We start from the raw sequence: 23,230 nt of genomic DNA, 5'->3' as shown, positions 1-23,230 counted from the left end.
AGTTCCCCCCTCACGCGGCCCCGGCCCGGCTTCGCGCCGCCATCTTGGGCCGGGGCGCCGCTCCGCGCAGCGCCGCGCCGCCATCTTGGCGCCGGGCACGGCCGCCCTCACGGCCGGCCGCCATCTTAGCGCGCGGGGCCGCGCGCGGCGCCATCTTACACGGCGAGGCCCGCGGCGCTTCCGCCGCCCCGCCGCCATCTTGGGTGAGGGCGGCGCCATGCTGGAAGCGGGCGGCGCTCGGTGAGGGCCGGGACGGGGGAGCGGGGACGGGGCCGGACCTTCCCGGGGGTGCGGATTCACCTCCCGACCCATCGGTACCCGAGGGGTTTGGGAGCTGCGCCCGGAGATCCCGGCCCGCCCCCGTCGTGAGGGCGATGCGGGCGCCGCCATGTTGAGGCAAAGATGGCGGCGGTGTAAACAAAGGCCGGGGTTTATTGCTGGCCTTGTGTCCCCTCAATGTCCCCTCAGTGTCCCCTCAGTGTCCCCTCAGTGTCCCCTCAATGTCCCCTCAGTGTCCCCTCAGTGTCCCCTCAGTGTCCCCTCAATGTCCCCTCAGTGTCCCCTCAGTGTCCCCTCAATGTCCCCTCAGTGTCCCCTCAGTGTCCCCTCAGCGTCCCCTCAGTGTCCCCTCAATGTCCCCTCAGTGTCCCCTCAGTGTCCCCCTGTCCCCTCAGTGTCCCCTCAATGTCTCCTCAATGTCCCCTCAATGTCCCCTCAGTGTCCCCTCAGTGTCCCCTCAGTGTCCCCGCAATGTCCCCTCAGTGTCCCCTCAGTGTCCCCTCAGCGTCCCCTCAGTGTCCCCTCAATGTCCCCTCAGTGTCCCCTCAGTGTCCCCCTGTCCCCTCAGTGTCCCCTCAATGTCTCCTCAATGTCCCCTCAATGTCCCCTCAGTGTCCCCTCAGTGTCCCCTCAGTGTCCCCTCAGTGTCCCCTCAATGTCCCCTCAGTGTCCCCTCAGTGTCCCCTCAGTGTCCCCTCCTGTCCCCTCAGTGTCCCCTCAATGTCCCCTCAGTGTCCCCTCAGTGTCCCCCTGTCCCCTCAGTGTCCCCTCAATGTCTCCTCAATGTCCCCTCAATGTCCCCTCAGTGTCCCCTCAGTGTCCCCTCAGTGTCCCCTCAATGTCCCCTCAGTGTCCCCTCAGTGTCCCCTCAGTGTCCCCTCCTGTCCCCTCAGTGTCCCCTCAGTGTCCCCTCAATGTCCCCTCAATGTCCCCTCAATGTCCCCTCAGTGTTCCCTCAGTGTCCCCTCAGTGTCCCCTCAATGTCCCCTCAGTGTCCCCTCAGTGTCCCCTCAGCGTCCCCTCAGTGTCCCCTCAGTGTCCCCTCAATGTCCCCTCAATGTCCCCTCAATGTCCCCTCAGTGTCCCCTCAATGTCCCCTCAGTGTCCCCTCAATGTCCCCTCAGTGTCCCCTCAGTGTCCCCTCAGTGTCCCCTCAGTGTCCCCCTGTCCCCGTGTGTCTTCATGTCCCTGTAGATCTGTGGAGCCGAGTCCCCATAGCCACACGTGCTGCTGTCCCCATATCACAGTGTCCCCAATGTCCCCAATGTCCCCAATGTCCCAAATGTCCCAAATGTCCCCAATGTCCCCATGTTCCCAGTGTCCCCCTGTCCCAGTGTCCCCAATGTCCCCAATGTCCCCAATGTCCCAAATGTCCCCATGTCCCCAATGTCCCCAAATTCTCCCAATGTCCCCAATGTCCCCAATGTCCCCAATGTCCCAAATGTCCCCAATGTCCAAATGTCCCCATGTTCCCAGTGTCCCCCTGTCCCAGTGTCCCCAATGTCCCCAATGTCCCCAATGTCCCCAATGTCCCAATGTCCCCATGTTCCCAGTGTCCCCCTGTCCCAGTGTCCCCAATGTCCTTTTATCTCCGTGTACCCAGGTCCCCATGTCCCCATTTCTCCCTGTATCAGTGTCCCCAATGTCCCCAATGTCCCCTGTCCCCAATGTCCCAAATGTCCCAAATGTCCCCAATGCCCTCAATGCCCCCAATGTCCCAAATGTCCCCAATGTCCCCAATGTCCCCTGTCCCCAATGTCCCCAATGTCCCCAATGTCCCCAATGTCCCCTGTCCCCAATGTCCCCAATATCCCAAATGTCCCCAATGTCCCCACAGCCCTGTTGTCCCCAATGTCCCCTGTCCCCATGTTCTTTATCCCCAACGGTTCCCTGTCCCAATGTCCCCAAATGTCCCCAAATAAGGCAAAATTTCCATTAAAAAAATCCATTTTTGGTGTTTGATCTTTGCATCTCCGAGAGACGTCCAAGGGCTGGAAAAATCCAATTCTGGGCCTCGTTAAAGGTCAGTTGTTAATTAGATATAAATTATATTGCTGTATCTAATCACCTTAAATAATATGTAATAATAATAATAATAAAATAATTAAATATTCTTATAAATATTTAATAATATTATTTGTGTGTAGATAGGAAACAATATATGTTTATACTTCAATTTATTACATAGTTGTTATGCATGGTATTTAATTTGTGTATTTGCATATATTTGCATATAATGGTACTACTTATAAATAATCTCTTAATTAAAAATAGTAAAATGTTTATGTAGTTCTGGGTTGGATTTTGCAACCAAAATCTGACATAACAAACAAAAAGCTATAAAAAATATAGAATGAAATTGGCACATAAATAATGAATATCTATGTGACTATATTGTGTTGTTAGGGATTATATCTGTATAATTTAAATAATAAATATTTATATTATATTATATTATATTATATTATATTATATTATATTATATTATATTATATTATATTATATTATATTATATTATATTATATTATATTATATTATATTATATTATATATAATAAAAATAAAATGTAATAAAATAAAATAAAATAAAACAAAACAAAACAAAATAAAATGAAGTAAAATAAATATATAAGTTAAATAAATATATATAATAAACATAATAAAATAAAAATTAATAATAAAATAAATAAAAAACTATAAATACTAACATAAAATAAAAATAATATTAAAAAGTACAATATACTATAAATAAATATATAAAAAAAATACATAAATAAACACCAACAACCAACCAGCGTCTCTCGCACTGGAATCATCACCTTGTTATTGTCATTATTATTATTTTATTATCATTTTATTATCATTTTATTATCATTTTATCACCATTTATTTGCACTCAGCCCTGGGGGGGCCCTGTCCACGCTCAGCGCTCGCCTCCCCCCAGGGCTGCACTCGGGGGTCCCGGGGGGTCGCAGGGGGATTTGGGGGGGTCCCGGGGGGTCCCAGGGAAATTTGGGGGGGTCCCAGAGGGACTTGGGGGGGTCCCAGAGGGATTTGGGGGGGTCCCGGGGGGTCGCAGAAGGATTTGGGGGGGTCCCAGGGGGATTTGGGGTTGTCCCAGGTGGATTTGAGGGTGTCCCAGGGGGATTTGGGGGGGTCCCAGGGGGATTTGGGGGGGTCCCAGGGGGATTTGGGGGGTCCCGGCAGGGCACAGGCGAAGTGGGGCTTGGGGGGCACCACGGGCACGGCCCGGGCCAGCAGCACCCGCGCCCCCAAAATGGGGAGGGGGCGGCGGGAACTGCGCGGGGGGAACGGCCCCAGCGATTTGGGGCGCCTGTCCCGGATCAGATTTGGGGGTCCCAGGGGGTCCTGGGATTTGGGGGACTCAGCCAGGATCGGCTCCAGGGATTTGGGGCGCTCGTCCCGGGTCAGATTTGGGGGTCCAGGAGCGTCCCAGGGTTTGGGGGTCTCAGCCAGGATCAGCCCCAGGGATTTGGGGGGGTCCCAGGATTTGGGGGGCTCGGCTGGGATCGGCTCCAGGGGTTTGGGGGGGTCCCAGGATTTGGGGGGCTCGGCTGGGATCGGCTCCAGGGATTTGGGGGGGTCCCAGGATTTGGGGGGCTCGGCTGGGATCGGCTCCAGGGGTTTGAGGCTCTCATCCCACATCAGCTCCAGGGGTCCAGGAGGGTCCCGCGATTTGGGGGGCTCACCCCAGATCGGATCCAGGGCTCTGGGGGCCTCATCCTGGATCAGCTCCAGGGATTTGGGGGGCTCCAGGGATTTGGGGGCCTCATCCTGGATCAGCTCCAGGGATTTGGGGGGCTCCAGGGATTTGGGGTGCTCAGCCAGGGTCAGCTCCAGGGATTTGGGGGCCTCATCCTGGATCAGCTGCAGAGATCCAGGGGGGTCACCCTGGATCAGCTCTGGAGGCCTGGGAGCCTCTGGGAATTTGGGGGGCTCCAGGGATCTGGGGGGCTCATCCCAGATCGGCCCCATGGATTTGGGGGGCTCGTCCTGGATCAGCTCCAGGGCTCCAGGGAGCTCCAGGGATTTCGGGGGGTCAGCAGAGATGGGCTCCAGGTTTTTGGGGGGCTCATCCTGGATTGACTTTATGGGTCTCAGGGGCTCAACTTGGATCAGTTCCTGTGGTCCGGGGGTCTCCGAGGGCCTGGGGGGCTCCGGGAATTCGGGGTGCTCGTCGTGGATCAGCTCCAGGGGTTTGGGGGCCGCTCCAGGGGCCAGGGCAGGGGGAGAGGTCGGGGTGACCCCGGGGGTGACATCGGCCCCTTCCGGGACAGCCCCGGGGGGCTCGGGGGGCTCTGCCAGGGGCGGGGCCGGAGGAGACCCCCCTAAATCCCGGGAATCGCCCTCCCCCGGGATGAGGGGCTGGGATCCAGCTCCGTCCGCTCCCCCGTTCCCAGCGGGACCCCCGAGCTCTCCTCCCTCCCCCCAAAACCCAGCCCTGGGGCTGGAACCTCCCTCTGCAGCCCCCTCCCCTCCACCCCCTTCCCCACGGGGGGGGTCCCGCACTCCCGGACCATCCTTTTCCAGGGCTGTTTGGGCCAGAATCTCTGGGATCTCCGGGATCTCTGGGATCTCTGGGATCTCCGGGATCTCTGGGATCTCCGGGATCTCCGGGATCTCCAGGATCTCCAGGGCTGTCCCCGTGCCCAGGGGTCCCTCAGGGGTGTCCAGGGCAGTCCCCAGCGGGCTGAGCTCGTCGTGGGCGCTCAGGAAGATTTCCTCAGGGTCGGAGTCGGGGTCGGAGGCTCCGGGGGCCAGGAAGAACATGTCCTGCTCCGTGCACTCCTCGATGGACAGGTAACTGTCCGGCTGCTCCGGCCAGCGCTCACCTGGCTGCGGGTGGGGACACAGGGATGGCACCCCGGGAATGTCACTGTGTCCCCCCCGTTCATCCCATCCCCATCCCATCCCCATTCCCATCCCATCCCATCCCATCCCATCCCATCCCATGGATCCCATCCCATCCCATCCCATCCCATCCTATGGATCCCATCCCATCCCATCCCATCCCATCCCATCCCATCCCATCCCATCCCATCCCATCCCATCCCATCCCATCCCATCCCATGAATCCCATCCCATCCCATCCCATCCCATCCCATGAATCCCATCCCATGGATCCCATGGATCCCATCCCATGGATCCCATCCCATCCCATCCCATGGATCCCATCCCGTTCCACACCCTCCTCCCACCGGTCCCACCCCGTCCCCAAATCCCGGGAATGCCGCCGGCTGCTCACGTTCATGAACCCGCTCTCCATCCCCTCCTCCACGGCCGGGAACCCTTCCCCTATCCCGGGAGTCCCATCCTCGATCCCGGGAGTCTCATCCTCGATCCCGGGGGTCCCATCCTCGATCCCCGGGGTTCCATCCTCGATCCTGGGTGTCCAATCCTCGATCCCCGGGGTCCCATCCTCGATCCCGGGGGTCTCATCCTCGATCCCGGGGGTTCCATCCTCGATCCCGGGACTCGGCGCCGCCGCCTCCGTGTCCCCGCCGCCCTCCAGCCACGTCTCGGGGCCGTCCAGGAAGGCGAAGGAATCGCGGAGCTCCAGGGAGAGCCGCGTCTGCTCCGCATCTCCTGCGGGCAAAACCGGGAGCGGTGGATCCCGGGATCCCACTCGATCCCGAGATCCTCCCAATCCCAGTGTCCCCCCAATGCCGGGGTCCTCCCGATCCCAGTGTGCCCCCAATCCCGGGATCCTCCCAATCCCAGTGTCCCCCCAGTCCCGGGATCCTCCCGATCCTCCTCATCCCAGTGTTCCCCCGATCCGAGGGTCTTCCCAATCCCGCTGTATCCCTGATCCCAGTGTTCCGCAGACCCTCCTGTCCTCCCGATCCCGGTGTGTCCCCGATCCCGGTGTCCCCCCAGTCCCGATGTCACGATAATTCCGCTGTCCCCCCTCTCCCGGTGTCCCCCCTATCCCGGTATCCCCCTGATCCCGTTATCTCCCCGATCCCGGTGTCCCCACTCTCCCGGTTTCCCCTCTCCCCCGGTGTCCCCACTCTCCCGGTTTCCCCTCTCTCCCGGTGTCCCCCGGATCCCGCGGGGGTCCCACGCCGGGGTCTCACCGGAGCGGGGCCGGGGGTCCCGGGCGGGCTCGGGGGCGCTGCCGGGGGGAGTTTCCCGTTCCAGAGCTGGGCAGGGGAGCCCCCGGGTGAGGCGGGACAGGTTGGAGGTGATGTGGAAGGGGACGGTGACCGAGAAGGGGCCCGAGATGTGCAGCCCCGCGCATTTCTCGGCACGGGAGCGGCCGCAGACCCCCGGCCCCGCCCGGGGGGCTTTGGGGGTGGTGGGCTCGGACTTGGTGCTGCTCTCGGCCGCCGCTTCCAGGGGCTCCTCCAGGCTCTCGTCCAGCTCCGGGTGCGGTTCCGGGGGAGCGGAGGCAGCGTCCGAGCTGTGCTGCCGCTGCGGCCGCAGCTTCATCGACAGCTTCGGCAGCAGCCGGGCAGAGTCCGCGCCTGAGGAGGGGAGAGTCCGGAGCGGGCCCGGGCTGAGGGGGATCCCGGGGGATCCCGGGGGATCGCGGGGGATCGCGGGGTGCGGGGGGGATCCCGGGGTCCAGAGGAAGAGTCAGGGACAGGAGGAGATCCCAGAACCCCGAGGGAGGGTCAGGGTCCCTGTGGGATCCCAGAGTCCCATCCCATCCCATGGATCCCATCCCATCCCATGGATCCCATCCCATCCCATGGATCCCATCCCATCCCATCCCATCCCATGGATCCCATCCTATGGATCCCATCCCATGGATCCCATCCCATCCCATGGATCCCATCCCATCCCATGGATCCCATCCCATCCCATGGATCCCATCCCATGGATCCCATCCCATCCCATCCCATGGATCCCATCCCATCCCATCCCATCCCATCCCATCCCATGGATCCCATCCCATCCCATGGATCCCATCCCATCCCATCCCATCCCATGGATCCCATCCCATCCCATGGATCCCATCCCATGGATCCCATCCCATCCCATCCCATGGATCCCATCCCATCCCATCCCATCCCATCCCATCCCATCCCATCCCATGGATCCCATCCCATCCCATGGATCCCATCCCATGGATCCCATCCCATGGATCCCATCCCATCCCATCCCATGAATCCCATCCCATGGATCCCATGGATCCCATCCCATGGATCCCATGGATCCCATCCCATCCCATGGATCCCATCCCATGGATCCCATCCCATGGATCCCATCCCATCCCATCCCATCCCATGGATCCCATCCCATCCCATCCCATCCCATCCCATCCCATTCCATCCCATCCCATCCCATCCCATCCCATGGATCCCATCCCATCCCATCCCATCCCATCCCATCCCATCCCATCCCATGGATCCCATCCCATGGATCCCATCCCATCCCATCCCATCCCATCCCATCCCATCCCATCCCATCCCATCCCATCCCATCCCATCCCATGGATCCCATCCCATCCCATCCCATCCCATCCCATCCCATCCCATGGATCCCATCCCATGGATCCCATCCCATCCCATCCCATCCCATCCCATGGATCCCATCCCATCCCATCCCATCCCATCCCATCCCATCCCATCCCATCCCATGGATCCCATCCCATCCCATCCCATCCCATCCCATGGATCCCATCCCATCCCATGGATCCCATGGATCCCATCCCATCCCATGGATCCCATCCCATGGATCCCACCCCATCCCATCCCATCCCATCCCATCCCATGGATCCCATCCCATGGATCCCATCCCATAGATCCCATCCCATCCCATGGATCCCATCCCATGGATCCCATCCCATCCCATCCCATCCCATCCCATCCCATCCCATCCCATCCCATGGATCCCATCCCATGGATCCCATGGATCCCATCCCATCCCATCCCATCCCATCCCATCCCATCCCATCCCATCCCATCCCATCCCATCCCATCCCATCCCATGGATCCCATCCCATCCCATGGATCCCATCCCATCCCAGCTCCACTTCCCCCATCCCTGCTCTGGCCCAGCTCCCACCTCAGGCTCAGGGACAATCCCAAGGGATGGGACAGTCCCTCCCTGGTGTCGGGGACTCCCAAGGAATGGGAGGGACAATTCCAAAGGGTCAGGGGGACAATTCCCAAGGGATCGGAGGGATAATCCCGAGGGGTCAGAGGCTCCCTCTTACCTGGGGGTCCGGAGGGGCCGGAGCTGAGCGAGTCCATGCTCTTGGCCGGCCGCAGACCGACCTTCTCACACTTGTCTGGAACGGGGCAGGAAGAGGGGATTGGGGGGGTTTGGGGACACGTCCCCCCAGTCCATGGGATCCCCCCGGAATTCCCACCTTTCTCCTCCGCCTTCCCCGGCTTCCGCTTGGCCTCGTGCCCGGAGCGGCCCAGGTTGAAGATGGATCTCCACTTCTTGGCCTTCAGGGAGCCCTTGCTCCTGTGGGGACACCTGGGATACACCTGGGGACACCTGGGCACACCTGGGATACACCTGGGGGTACCTGGAGACACTTGGGGTACACCTGGAGACACCTGGGGTACCTGGGATACATCTGGGGGCACTTGGAGACACTTGGGGTACACCTGGGGGCACCTGGGATACACCTGGGATACACCTGGGGGCACCTGGGATACACCTGGGATACACCTGGGGGTACCTGGAGACGCTTGGGGTACACCTGGGGGCACCTGGGATACACCTGGGGACACCTGGGATACACCTGGGGGCACCTGGAGACACTTGGGGCACACCTGGAGACACCTGGGACACACCTGGGACACACCTGGGATACACCTGAGGGACATCTGAGCTCACCTGAACACACCTGGGGGGTCACCTGGGGGACACCTGAGCACACCTGGGGGACACCTGGGGGACACCTGAGCACAACTGAGGGACACCTGGGGGCACCTGAGCACACCTGGGGGCACCTGAGCACACCTGGGGGACACCTGAGCACACCCCAGGTGTGGGGACACCCGGCTCACAGTCAGTCGGGACCACCTGAGCCAGGCCTGGGGTTTGGGGGTCCCTGGGAGTCCCTGGGGTAGGGTGGGGGTGTCACCTGTCCCACCTGTGCCAGGTGAGCCGTACCTGTGCTCGCCGAGCTCGATGATGGTGTGGTAGGGTCTCATCTGGGGGGGGCCGTCACCCAGCACGGCCGGGACGTGCAGAGGGGGAGCCCCCCCGGGCAGGAGCAGCGAGCGACGGGGACAGTCCCCACCTGGGACCCCAAAAACGTCACAGGGTCACCCCAGAGAGCCCAGCCTGGGATCGGGAATGTCGGGGGGATTCCCCACCTGGAGACCCCCAAAATGGGGTGTTCATATCCCCATGGGATTGGGAATGATGGGGGGATTCCCCACCTGGAGACCCCCAAAATGGGGTGTTCATATCCCCATGGGATTGGGAATGATGGGGGGATTCCTCATCTGGAGACCCCCAAAATGGGGGGTTCATATCCCCATGGGATCAGGGAATGATGGGGGGATTCTCCACTTGGAGGCCCCCAAACTGGGGTGTTCATATCCCCCCCAGGATCAGGGAATGTCTCCCACCTGGAGACCCCCAAACTGGGGTGTTCATATCACCCATGGGATTGGGAATGTTCAGGGGATTCCCCACCTGGAGACCCCAAAATGGGGTGTCAATGTCCCTCTGGGACCCCCCAATGTCCCCCAATGTCCCCTCAGGGAGGATCAGGGAATGTCAGGGGCAACCCCCACCTGAAGACCCCAAAAAAAGTGTGGGTGTCCCACCAGGAACCCCCAGCCTGGGATCGGGAATGTTGGGGGGATTCCCCACCTGGAGACCCCCAGATCGGGGTGTCGGTGTCCCCCCGGTGTCCCCCCCGTGTCCCCCCGGTGTCCCCACGTGTCCCCCCGGGTACCTCGGAGCGGGGCGTCCCCGAAGAGCTGCTCCACGTGGGTGAGGATGAACTCCACCACGATGGACTGGACCCGCACCTCCATGAACGCCGCCGTGCCGTTAAAACCGGACACCTCGATGTCCCTCGAGCTGGGGGACAGCGGGGTCACCTCGGGGTGGGGGACAGCGGGGGGACAGCGGGGTGAGGGGACAGGGGGGTCACCTCGGGGTGAGGGGACAGGGGGGTCACCTCGGGGTGAGGGGACAGGGGGTGACAGCGGGGTCACCTCGGGGTGAGGGGACAGCGGGGGGACAGCGGGGTGAGGGACAGCGGGGTCACCTCGGGGTGAGGGGGACATGTAGAGTCACCTCGAGCTGGGGGACAGCGAGGTCACCTCGAGCTGGGGGACAGCGAGGTCACCTCGAGCTGGGGGACAGCGGGGTCACCTCGGGATGAGGGACAGCGAGGTCACCTCGAGCTGGGGGACAGCGGGGTCACCTCGGGGTGAGGGACAGCGGGGTCACCTCGAGCTGGGGGACAGCGAGGTCACCTCGAGCTGGGGGACAGCGGGGTCACCTCGGGGTGAGGGACAGCGGGGTGATGGACATGGGGGAATGGGGGAATGGGGAAAGGGAAATGGGGAAGGGGACAGGAATGGGATCAGGAAGGGGACAGGAATGGGATCAGAGTGATGATGGGGACAGGGGAATCATAGGGACAAGGGAGATATTGAGGACATCTGGGGGGTGGTGACAAGTTTGGCAGGGACAGGGGAATGGGATCAGAGGGATGGCCAGGGCTGAGGGTGCCAGGAATGACAGTGCCAGGACTGAGGGTGACAGTGACAGGACTGACGGTGACAGGAATGACAGTGACAGGGCTGACGGTGACAGGGCTGTGGGTGACAGGGCTGACGGTGACAGGGCTGAGGGTGACAGGGCTAAGGGTGACAGGGCTGAGGGTGACAGTGCCAGGACTGACGGTGACAGGAATGACAGTGCCAGGGCTGAGGGTGAGAGGGCTGTGGGTGACAGTGCCAGGACTGACAGTGACAGGGCTAAGGGTGACAGGTCTGACGGTGACAGGACTGACGGTGACAGGACTGAGGGTGACAGGTCTGAGGGTGACAGGTCTGAGGGTGACAGGACTGAGGGCGACGGTGACAGGACTGACGGTGCCAGGGCTGAGGGTGACAGGACTGACAGTGACAGGACTGACGGTGACAGGGCTGATAGTGCCAGGTCTGAGGGTGACAGTGACAGGACTGACGGTGACAGGACTGACGGTGACAGGACTGACGGTGACAGGTCTGATAGTGCCAGGTCTGAGGGTGACAGTGACAGAACTGACAGTGACAGGTCTGACAGTGACAGGACTGACGGTGACAGTGACAGGACTGACAGTGCCAGGTCTGAGGGTGACAGTGCCAGGTCTGAGGGTGACAGTGACAGGACTGACAGTGCCAGGTCTGAGGGTGACGGTGACAGGACTGATAGTGCCAGGTCTGATGGTGACAGTGCCAGGTCTGAGGGTGGCAGTGACAGGGATGACAGTGACAGGACTGAGGGTGACGGTGACAGTGACAGTGACAGGATTGACAGTGCCAGGACTGACAGTGCCAGCCTCGCTGGCCCGGGCCCGCTGGCGCTCACCGCAGCAGGTTGGGGGCCCACACGATGGCCAGGTTCCGCGCGTGCATGTTGGTGCGGCCGCTGTGGCCGGCCATGCGCAGCAGGTGACGCATCAGGAACTCCAGAGTCCTGCAACAGCCGCGACACCTCAGCCACCACTGCCACCCGCCCGGGGACACCGCGAGGGGACACCACGAGGGGACACCGCGAGGGGACACCGCGAGGGGACACCGCCCAGGGGACACTGTGAGGGGACACCGCGAGGGGACACCACGAGGGGACACCGCGAGGGGACACCGTGAGGGGACACTGCCCAGGGACACTGCAAGGGGACACCACGAGGGGACACAGTGAGGGGACACCGTGAGGGGACACTGCCCAGGGGACACCGTGAAGGGACACCGTGAGGGGACACTGTGAGGGGACACCATGAGGGGACACTGCCCAGGGACACCGTGAGGGGACACCATGAAGGGACACCGTGAAGGGACACCGCCCAGGGGACACTGCCCAGGGACACCACAAGGGGACACCGCGAGGGGACACCGTGAGGGAACACTGTGAGGGGACACTGCCATGGGGACACCGCCCAGGGGACACCGCGAGGGGGACACCGTGAGGGGACACTGCCGAGGGGACACTGTGAGGGGACACTGTGAGGGGACACCGTGAGGGGACACTGTGAGGGGACACCATGAGGGGACACTGCCCAGGGACACCGTGAGGGGACACCATGAGGGGACACTGCTGAGGGGACACCACGAGGGGACACCACGAGGGGACACCGTGAGGGGACACCGTGAGGGGACACCGCCCAGGGGACACCGCGAGGGGACACAGTGAGGGGACACCACGAGGGGACACCGCAAGGGGACACCACCCAGGGGACACCGTGAGGGGACACTGTGAGGGGACACTGCCCAGGGGACACCGTGAGGGGACACCATGAAGGGACACCGTGAAGGGACACCGCCCAGGGGACACTGCTGAGGGGACATTGCTGAGGGGACACCGCCCAGGGGACACTGCCCAGGGACACCACAAGGGGACACCGCGAGGGGACACTGTGAGGGGACACAGTGAGGGGACACTGCCGAGGGGACACTGTGAGGGGACACCGTGAGGGGACACTGTGAGGGGACACCATGAGGGGACACTGCCCAGGGACACCGTGAGGGGACACCATGAGGGGACACTGCTGAGGGGACACCACGAGGGGACACCACGAGGGGACACCGTGAGGGGACACCGTGAGGGGACACTGCCCAGGGACACCATGAGGGGACACCGCCCAGGGGACACTGTGAGGGGACACCACGAGGGGACACCACCCCGGGGACACTGCGAGGGGACACCACTGAGGGTACACCACCCAGGGGACACTGTGAGGGGACAGCGTGAGGGGACACCACCCCGGGGACACCACCGGCGCCGTGGGGACGTCCCCACCCCCCTTCACCTGTAGTGGGGCACCGGCAGCTCCTTGAGCACCTCCTTGATCTTCACCAGCCGAGCCTCCTCCATCTGGATGGCCACGGCGTCCTGCGGGGACAGCGCGGTGACACGGCCACCCGCGGCGCTGGGGACGCTTTGGGGACATCCGGGGACATCCGGGGACACCTGGGGACATCCGGGGACATCTGGGGACATCTGGGGACAGGGACTCACGGCGAACTTGTCGTAGAGCTGGTAGGTGAGCAGGGGGTTGGGCAGCTCGCGGCAGTAGGCCTTGCACAGGGAACTGACGCAGTGAACGTCCTGCAGGTAAACGTCCCGCGACAGGTCCGGGCTGCGCTGCGCCTCGAACTCCTGCCTGGGAGCGGGATTGGGATTGGGATTGGGATTTGGGAATATGGGATTGGGGATTGGGATTGGGATTTGGGAATATGGGATTGGGATTGGGATTGGGATTTGGGAATATGGGATTGGGGGCTGCGCTGCGCCTCGAACTCCTGCCTGGGAGCGGGATTGGGATTGGGATTGGGATTGGGATTGGGATTTGGGAATATGGGATTGGGGTCTGCGCTGCACCTCGAACTCCTGCCTGGGAGCGGGATTGGGATTGGGATTGGGATTGGGATTTGGGAATGGGGTCTGGGCTGCGCCTCGAACTCCTGCCTGGGAGCGGGATTGGGATTGGGATTGGGATTTGGGATTTGGGAATGGGGTCTGCGCTGCGCCTCGAACTCCTGCCTGGGATTGGGATTGGGATTGGGATTGGGATTTGGGATTGGGATTGGGATTGGGATTGGGGTCTGGACTGCGCCTCGAACTCCTGCCTGGGATTGGGATTGGGATGGGGATTGGGATTTGGGAATATGGGATTGGGGTCTGCGCTGCGCCTCGAACTCCTGCCTGGGAGCGGGATTGGGATTGGGATTGGGATTGGGATTTGGGAATATGGGATTGGGATTGGGATTGGGGTTGGGATTTGGGAATATGGGATTTGGGATTGGGGTCTGCGCTGCGCCTCAAACTCCTGCCTGGGATTGGGATTGGGATTGGGATTGGGATTGGGATTGGGATTGGGATTTGGGATTGGGGTCTGCACTGCGCCTCGAACTCCTGCCTGGGATTGGGATTGGATTGGGGTCTGCGCTGCGCCTCGAACTCCTGCCTGGGATTGGGATTGGGATTGGGATTTGGGATTGGGATTTGGGATTGGGATTGGGATTGGGATTTGGGCTGCACCTCGAACTCCTGCCTGGGAGCGGGATTGGGATTTGGGATTGGGATTGGGATTTGGGAATATGGGATTGGGGTCTGCGCTGCGCCTCGAACTCCTGCCTGGGATTGGGATTGGGATTGGGATTGGGATTGGGATTGGGATTTGGGATTGGGGTCTGCACTGCGCCTCGAACTCCTGCCTGGGATTGGGATTGGATTGGGGTCTGCGCTGCGCCTCGAACTCCTGCCTGGGATTGGGATTGGGATTGGGATTTGGGATTGGGATTTGGGATTGGGATTGGGATTGGGATTTGGGCTGCACCTCGAACTCCTGCCTGGGAGCGGGATTGGGATTTGGGATTGGGATTGGGATTTGGGAATATGGGATTGGGGTCTGCGCTGCGCCTCGAACTCCTGCCTGGGATTGGGATTGGGATTGGGATTTGGGATTGGGATTTGGGCTGCACCTCGAACTCCTGCCTGGGAGCGGGGTTGGGATTGGGATTGGGATTGGGATTTGGGATTGGGATTTGGGCTGCACCTCGAACTCCTGCCTGGGAGCGGGGTTGGGATTGGGATTGGGATTGGGGATTGGGATTTGGGAATGGGGTCTGGGCTGCACCTCGAACTCCTGCCTGGGAGCGGGATTGGGAATGGGAGTGGGATTGGGATTGGGAATGGGATTGGGATTGGGATTGGGGATTTGGGATTTGGGATTTGGGCTGAGCCTCGAACTCCTGCCTGGGAGTGGAGTTTGGGATTTGGGATTGGGGATTTGGGAATGTGGGATTGGGATTTGGGAATGTGGGATTGGGATTTGGGAATGTGAGATTTGGGATTTGGGAATATGGGATTGGGGTCTGGGCTGCGCCTCAAACTCCTGCCTGGGAGCAGGGATTGGGATTTGGGATTGGGATTTGGGATTGGGGATTGGGGTCTGGGCTGTGCCTCAAACTCCTGCCTGGGATATTGGGATCCCTGGACTGGGATTGGAGATGTGGGGTTACGGGGATGGGGATATGGGGTGTGGGGTGTGGGATGTGGGGTGTGGGATGTGGGGTGTGGGGTGTGGGATATGGGGTGTGGGATATGGGGTGTGGGGTGTGGGGTGTGGGATATGGGGTGTGGGATATGGGGTGTGGGATATGGGGTGTGGGGTGTGGGGTGTGGGATATGGGGTGTGGGATAAGGGGTGTGGGATATGGGGTGTGGGGTGTGGGATATGGGGTGTGGGATATGGGGTGTGGGGTGTGGGGTGTGGGATATGGGGTGTGGGATATGGGATATGGGGTGTGGGGTGTGGGGTGTGGGATATGGGGTGTGGGATATGGGGTGTGGGATATGGGGTGTGAGTGTGGGACACTCATGGAGCCATGGGGACACAGGGACAGGGGGATATGGGAATACAAGATGGGACATGGGAACGTGTGAGCAAATGGGACAAGGGACAGGGGAATGGTGGGGTCATCATCCCTGCGAGGATGGGATGGGATCCATGGGATGGGATGGGATGGGATGGGATGGGATGGGATGGGATGGGATGGGATGGGATGGGATGGGATGGGATGGGATGGGATGGGACGGGATGGGAGGGGATGGGATCCATGGGATCCATGGGATGGGATGGGATGGGATGGGATGGGATGGGATGGGATGGGATGGGATGGGATGGGATGGGATCCATGGGATCCATGGGATCCATGGGATGGGATCCATGGGATCCATGGGATGGGATGGGATGGGATGGGATGGGATGGGACGGGATGGGATGGGATCCATGGGGTTGGGTGGGATCCATGGGATGAGATGGGATGGGATCCATGGGATGGGGTGGGACGGGATGGGATGGGATGGGATCCATGGGATCCATGGGATGGGATGGGATCCATGGGATGGGATGGGATGCGGCCCTGGGGTTGGGATGGTGGGGACACTGAGGTGACAGGAAAAGGCGGGGATTGGGGACAGGGGAATGGTGGGGACAGGGGTGGCAGGGACAGGGGGATGTGCCAGGGACACTGAGGATGTGGGGAATGATGGGATAGGAGGATCCTGGGGACAGGGGGACACGGGGCTTTTGGGGACACGGGAGACACCGGCAATTCTGGGTTCCCTCAGGAACAGCGGAGAAAAGAACTCGGGAAAAGAACAAAAGAGGAGAAAAACTGCCCCAAAACCGGGGAGAGTGAAAGAGAAGGGGCAGGGAAAACTCCAGACCAATAAAGAGGGGAAAAAGGGAAGGAAAAGAGCGGAGGAAGGGGGACCGGAGCGGGATGGGGGGAAGGGGCCGGGGGATGGGGGATGGGGGCTGGATCCGGCAGCTCGGCAGGGGGTGGGGGGAGGGGGGACTGGGGGGGGGGGGGTGGTTCTGTGGCCCATCCCCCCCGCCCCTGTCACCCCGAGTCCTGTCCCATCCCTGCTCCCACCTTTTCTCATCCCATTCCCGTCCCCTCCCTCCCTCCCTCTCAGTCCCAGCAGCCTCCAGACTCCACCCCCATCCCATCGATCCCGATATCCCCATCCCGATATCCCCCCATCCCCATCCTGATCCTGACCTCTGCTCCATCCCGCCCACTCCATCCTCATCCTCATCCTGATCCCGATTCCCCGCCCCGTTCCCATCCCAATCCTGATCCCCCCCTCCGTCCTTGTCCCAATCCCACCCTGTTCCCATCCCAGTCCTGCCTCAATCCCACCCCAATCCCTGCTCCATCCCGATCCCAATCCCTGCCCGGTCCCCATTCCCACTCCCAATCCCACCCCAATCCCTGCTCCATCCCGATCCCAATCCCTGCCCGGTCCCCATTCCCACTCCCAATCCCACCCCAATCCCTGCTCCATCCCGATCCCAATCCCTGTCCCATTGTGATCCCTGCCCCATTCCCGCCCCGATCCCTGCCCCATTCCCACTCCAATCCCTGTCCCATCCCCATCCCAATTGCTTCCCATTCCCATACCACTCCCAATCCCACTCCTGATCCCTGTCCCGTTTCCATCCCGATCCCTGCCCCATCCCGATCCCATTCCCACCCTGACCCCTGTCCCATTCCCTGTCCCATTCCCTGTTCCGTTCCCTGTCCCATTCCCTGTCCCATTCCTATCCCGTTCCCATCCCGATCCCTGTCCCATTCCCGTCCCATTCCCATCCCATTCCCACCCTGACCCCTGTCCCATTCCCTGTCCCATTCCCTGTCCCATTCCCTGTCCCGTTCCCTGTCCCGCAGGTCCCGTTCCCTGTCCCGTTCCCATCCCGTTCCCTGTCCCGCAGGTCCCTGTTCCATTCCCATCCCATTCCCTGTCCCATTCCCATCCCGTTCCCATCCCGTTCCCTGTCCCGCAGGTTCCCGTTCCCTGTCCCATTCCCCGTCCCGTTCCCCGTCCCATTCCCCATCCCGTTCCCATCCCGTTCCCTGTCCCCGCAGGTCCCGGTCCCCGCTGACCGCAGCCGCTGGATGTTGGAGGACACCCCAGACAGGCGGTAGATGCCATCGACCACCCCGTGCTGCTCCACGAACTCCGTGCAGCTCCGGAGCACCTGCGGCACTGCGGGACACGGACCGCGATCCCTCAGGGTCCTGCTGATCCCGGATCCCTCAGGGTCCCACTGATCCTGGACCCTGTGGGATCCCACTGATCCCGGATCCCTCAGGGTCCCACTGATCCTGGACCCTGTGGGATCCCACTGATCCCAGATCCACAGGGTCCCACTGATCCCAGACCCCATGGGATCCCACTGATCCCAGATCCCTCAGGGTCCTGCTGATCCCAGATCCCATGGGATCCCACTGATCCCAGATCCACAGGGTCCCACTGATCCCGGATCCCTCAGGGTCCTGCTGATCCCAGATCCCATGGGATCCCACTGATCCCAGATCCACAGGGTCCCACTGATCCCAGACTCTCAGGGCCCTGCTGATCCCGGATCCCATGGGATCCCACTGATCCCGGATCCCTCAGGGTCCCACTGATCCTGGACCCTGTGGGATCCCACTGATCCCAGATCCACAGGGTCCCACTGATCCCAGACCCCATGGGATCCCACTGATCCCGGATCCCTCAGGGTCCTGCTGATCCCGGATCCCTCAGGGTCCTGCTGATCCCAGATCCCTCAGGGTCCTGCTGATCCCAGATCCCATGGGATCCCACTGATCCCGGATCCCTCAGGGTCCTGCTGATCCCGGATCCCTCAGGGTCCTGCTGATCCCAGATCCCTCAGGGTCCCACTGATCCCAGATCCCATGGGATCCCACTGATCCTGGATCCTGCAGGGTCCCACTGATCCTGGATCCTGCAGGGTCCTGCTGATCCCAGATCCCATTGGGTCCCACTGATCCCGGATCCTGCAGGGTCCCGCTGATCCCGGATCCTGCAGAGTCCCACTGATCCTGGATCCACCAGAGCCTGACTGATCCTGGACCTGACAGGATCCCAGCAAGCCTGGATCCTGCAGGATCTGAGGGATCCTGGATCCACCAGAGCCTGACTGAGGCCAGACTTGACAGGATCCCGCTGATCCTGGATCCCACAAGGGTCTGACTGATCCCGGATCAACCAGAGCCCAGCTGATTCCAGATCCAACAGGGTCCCACTGATCCTGGATCCACCAGAGCCCAACCGATCCTGGATCCTTCACTGCCTGCCAGCCCAGCTCCAGATCTGGATCCATCAACACCCACCTGGACCCAAAACCGAATCCTGGATCCAGCATCGCCCACCTGGGCCTGGACCCAGATCCCAGATCCAGCATCGCCCACCTGAACCCAAACCTGAATTCCAGATCCGGCATCGCCCACCTGGGCCTGGACCCAGATCCCAGATCCAGCACCTCCCACCTGAACCCAAACATGAATCCCGGATCCAGCATCACCCACCTGAACCCAAACCTGAGTTCTGGATCCAGCATCGCCCGCCTGGCCTGGACCCAAATCCTGGATCCAGCATCGCTCACCTGGGCCCAGCCCAGATCCCGGATCCAGCATCACCGACCTGAACCCAAATCTGAATCCTGGATCCAGCATCACCCACCTGAGCCTGGACCCAAATCCGAGATCCAGCATCGCCCACCTGGGCCTGGACCCAGATCCCAGATCCAGCATCACCCACCTGAACCCAAACACGAATCCCGGATCCAGCACCTCCCACCCGAGCCTGGACCCAGCCCCACCGGCACCAGGGATGGGGAGGACCTTGGCCAACACCCCCTGGACATCTCCACAGGGTCCCTGCACCTGTCTCGGGCCACCAACTCCACAAGGACGGAGCCACAGCGGGGCCATCGGCTCCTTGGGGACAAGGGCACAGACTGGCCGGGAACGAGGCCACTGAGCCCACAGGGATGGGGCCACTGACCCTGCAGGGGTGGGGCCACTGACCCTGCAGGGATGGGGCCACTGAGCCCACATCAGGGTCACCGGTCCCACAGGAACGAGGCCACAAAGGCCAAAGGATGGGAGCACAAAATCCACAAGGATGGAGCCACCAAATCCCAAAGGATGAAGTCACCAACCCCACAGGATCAGAGCACCAAATCCCAAAGGAATGAGGACACCAACTCCACCGGGATGAGGCCACCAAATCCCAAAGGATGGAGCCACCAACTCCAAGGATCAGACCACCCAACCCCTCAGAGCCGACCCCCTGAGATCGGAGCCCGACCAAGCTCCAGTCCCCCCCAAATCCCGGCCGAGCCTCGGTGGCCGCGGCGCTTCCTGGAGCCCCGGTGACGCAACGCGTGGCGCAAGTCCCCCTCGAGTCCCCTCCGGGGCCCCTTCCCCGCTTCCGTGGGTGGCCCCGGTGGCCCCGGTGGCCCCGGGGGGCTCGGGGGGTGTCCTGGGGGGGTGGCACTCACCGTCCTGCCCCGAGCGCTGGAGATGCTCCAGGAGGTCGCAGCCGAAGAGCCGCTCCCGGGAGCCGCCCTTGCGCCTCGCCCGCTGCCGGGCCTTGAGCGCCAGGGACATGGGGACAGGGACACGGCCGGGGACAGCGCTGGGGACACGCCTGGGGACACGGGGGACACGCCAGGGGGGTCCCAGCGCTGTCCCCGCGGGGGTGGCACAGGAAGGCGGAGGCCGCGCTCGAGGCGCTTCCTGCTCCCCACGGCCACGAAACCGCGGCGAGGGCGGGGACGCCTGCGCACACGCGTGTGCAAGGGACACACCCTGGGGACACGGGGACATGTGGGTGTGCAAGGGACACACCCTGGGGACACGTGAGTGTGCAAGGGACACACCCTGGGGACATGTGAGTGTGCAAGGGACACGCCCTGGGGACATGGGGACATGTGAGTGTGCAAGGGACACACCCTGGGGACATGGGGACATGTGAGTGTGCAAGGGACACACCCTGGGGACACGTGAGTGTGCAAGTGACACGCCCTGGGGATATGTGAGTGTGCAAGGGACACGCCCTGGGGACACGGGGACATGTGAGTGTGCAAGGGACACATCCTGGGGACATGTGAGTGTGCAAGGGACACACCCTGGGGACACGTGAGTGTGCAAGGGACACACCCTGGGGACACGGGGACATGTGAGTGTGCAAGGGACACGCCCTGGGGACAAGTGAGTGTGCAAGGGACACGCCCTGGGGACACGTGAGTGTGCAAAGGACACACCCTGGGGACACAGGGACATGTGAGTGTGCAAGGGACACACCCTGGGGACATGGGGACATGTGAGTGTGCAAGGGACACACCCTGGGGACATGGGGACATGTGAGTGTGCAAGGGACACACCCTGGGGACATAGGGACATGTGAGTGTGCAAGGGGACACACCCTGGGGACACAGGGACACGTGAGTGTGCAAGGGACACACCCTGGGGACACGGGGACACACACACGTGCAAGGGGACACGCCCATGTGAGAGGAGGCTGGGGACACGCGCGTGTGCGAGGGTGGCACGACCCTGCGCACGCTCACACACACCCTCGTTCACACTCACACACGCTCTCGTTCACACTCACACACACCCTCGTTCACACTCACACACACCCTCGTTCACACTCACACACGCCCTCGTTCACACTCACACACGCCCTCGTTCACACTCACACACCCTCGTTCACACTCACACACACCCTCGTTCACACTCACACACGCCCTCGTTCACACTCACACACGCCCTCGTTCACACTCACACGCCCTCGTTCACACTCACACACACCCTCGTTCACACACACACGCCCTCGTTCACACTCACACACACCTGTTCACACTCACACACACCCTCGTTCACACTCACACACACCCTCGTTCACACTCACACGCCCTCGTTCACACTCACACACCCTCGTTCACACTCACACACCCTCGTTCACACTCACACACACCCTCGTTCACACTCACACACGCCCTCGTTCACACTCACACACCCTCGTTCACACTCACACACCCTCGTTCACACTCACACACACCCTCGTTCACACTCACACGCCCTCGTTCACACTCACACTCACCCTCGTTCACACTCACACACCCTCGTTCACACTCACACACCCTCGTTCACACTCACACCCTCGTTCACACTCACACACCCTCGTTCACACTCACACACGCCCTCGTTCACACTCACACACACCCTCGTTCACACTCACACGCCCTCGTTCACACTCACACGCCCTCGTTCACACTCACACACACCCTCGTTCACACTCACACACACCCTCGTTCACACTCACACACCCTCGTTCACACTCACACACGCCCTCGTTCACACTCACACACCCTCGTTCACACTCACACCCTCGTTCACACTCACACACCCTCGTTCACACTCACACCCTCGTTCACACTCACACACCCTCGTTCACACTCACACACGCTCTCGTTCACACTCACACACCCTCGTTCACACTCACACGCCCTCGTTCACACTCACACACACCCTCGTTCACACTCACACGCCCTCGTTCACACTCACACACACCCTCGTTCACACTCACACACACCCTCGTTCACACTCACACACACGCCCTCGTTCACACTCACACACGCCCTCATTCACACTCACACGCCCTCGTTCACACTCACACACCCTCGTTCACACTCACACACGCCCTCGTTCACACTCACACACCCTCGTTCACACTCACACACCCTCGTTCACACTCACACCCTCGTTCACACTCACACACACCCTCGTTCACACTCACACCCTCGTTCACACTCACACACCCTCGTTCACACTCACACACACCCTCGTTCACACTCACACACGCTCGTTCACACTCACACACACCCTCGTTCACACTCACACACCCTCGTTCACACTCACACACACCCTCGTTCACACTCACACGCCCTCGTTCACACTCACACACACCCTCGTTCACACTCACACACACCCTCGTTCACACTCACACACGCCCTCGTTCACACTCACACACCCTCGTTCACACTCACACACCCTCGTTCACACTCACACGCCCTCGTTCACACTCACACACTCTCGTTCACACTCACACACACACTCGTTCACACTCACACACCCTCGTTCACACTCACACACACCCTCGTTCACACTCACACGCCCTCGTTCACACTCACACACACCCTCGTTCACGCTCACAAATGCTCTCGTTCACACTCACACACCCTCGTTCACACTCACACACCCTCGTTCACACTCACACACGCCCTCGTTCACACTCACACACCCTCGTTCACACTCACACACCCTCGTTCACACTCACACGCCCTCGTTCACACTCACACGCCCTCGTTCACACTCACACGCCCTCGTTCACACTCACACACCCTCGTTCACACTCACACACGCCCT

At 61.1% G+C, this 23,230-nt stretch overlaps 1 protein-coding gene across 1 annotated transcript; it reads right to left on the bottom strand.

Annotated features, from left to right (window-relative positions):
* Window positions 1-10: 10 nt before the first annotated feature.
* On the bottom strand, window positions 11-20,531 carry ARHGAP30 (Rho GTPase activating protein 30). Its single transcript, XM_058860215.1, has 14 exons — window positions 20,299-20,531; window positions 17,891-17,993; window positions 13,452-13,596; window positions 13,243-13,325; window positions 11,805-11,912; window positions 10,174-10,301; window positions 9,378-9,507; window positions 8,620-8,720; window positions 8,464-8,538; window positions 6,377-6,766; window positions 5,545-5,885; window positions 4,793-5,135; window positions 3,484-4,597; window positions 11-278 (listed from the first exon to the last, which is right to left on the bottom strand). Exons 1-14 carry the CDS (start codon window positions 20,405-20,407, stop codon window positions 11-13), a joined length of 3,438 nt encoding a protein of 1,145 aa, XP_058716198.1. The 5' UTR covers window positions 20,408-20,531.
* Window positions 20,532-23,230: the final 2,699 nt, after the last annotated feature.

Source organism: Poecile atricapillus, chromosome 33, assembly GCF_030490865.1.
Source record: "Poecile atricapillus isolate bPoeAtr1 chromosome 33, bPoeAtr1.hap1, whole genome shotgun sequence".
In the NCBI taxonomy this organism is placed as follows: domain Eukaryota; kingdom Metazoa; phylum Chordata; class Aves; order Passeriformes; family Paridae; genus Poecile; species Poecile atricapillus.
This window is presented reverse-complemented; position numbering and strand designations above follow the sequence as displayed.

Coding starts and splice junctions, on each gene's coding strand:
- ARHGAP30 (XM_058860215.1), bottom strand. CDS start 20,407: ATGTCCCTGGCGCTCAAGGCCCGGCAGCGGGCGAGGCGCAAGGGCGGC. Junction 13,597..17,890: donor TCCAACATCCAGCGGCTGCG/GTCAGCGGGGAC, acceptor TCCCGCTCCCAG/GCAGGAGTTCGAGGCGCAGC. Junction 11,913..13,242: donor CTGCCGGTGCCCCACTACAG/GTGAAGGGGGGT, acceptor CGGCTGTTGCAG/GACTCTGGAGTTCCTGATGC.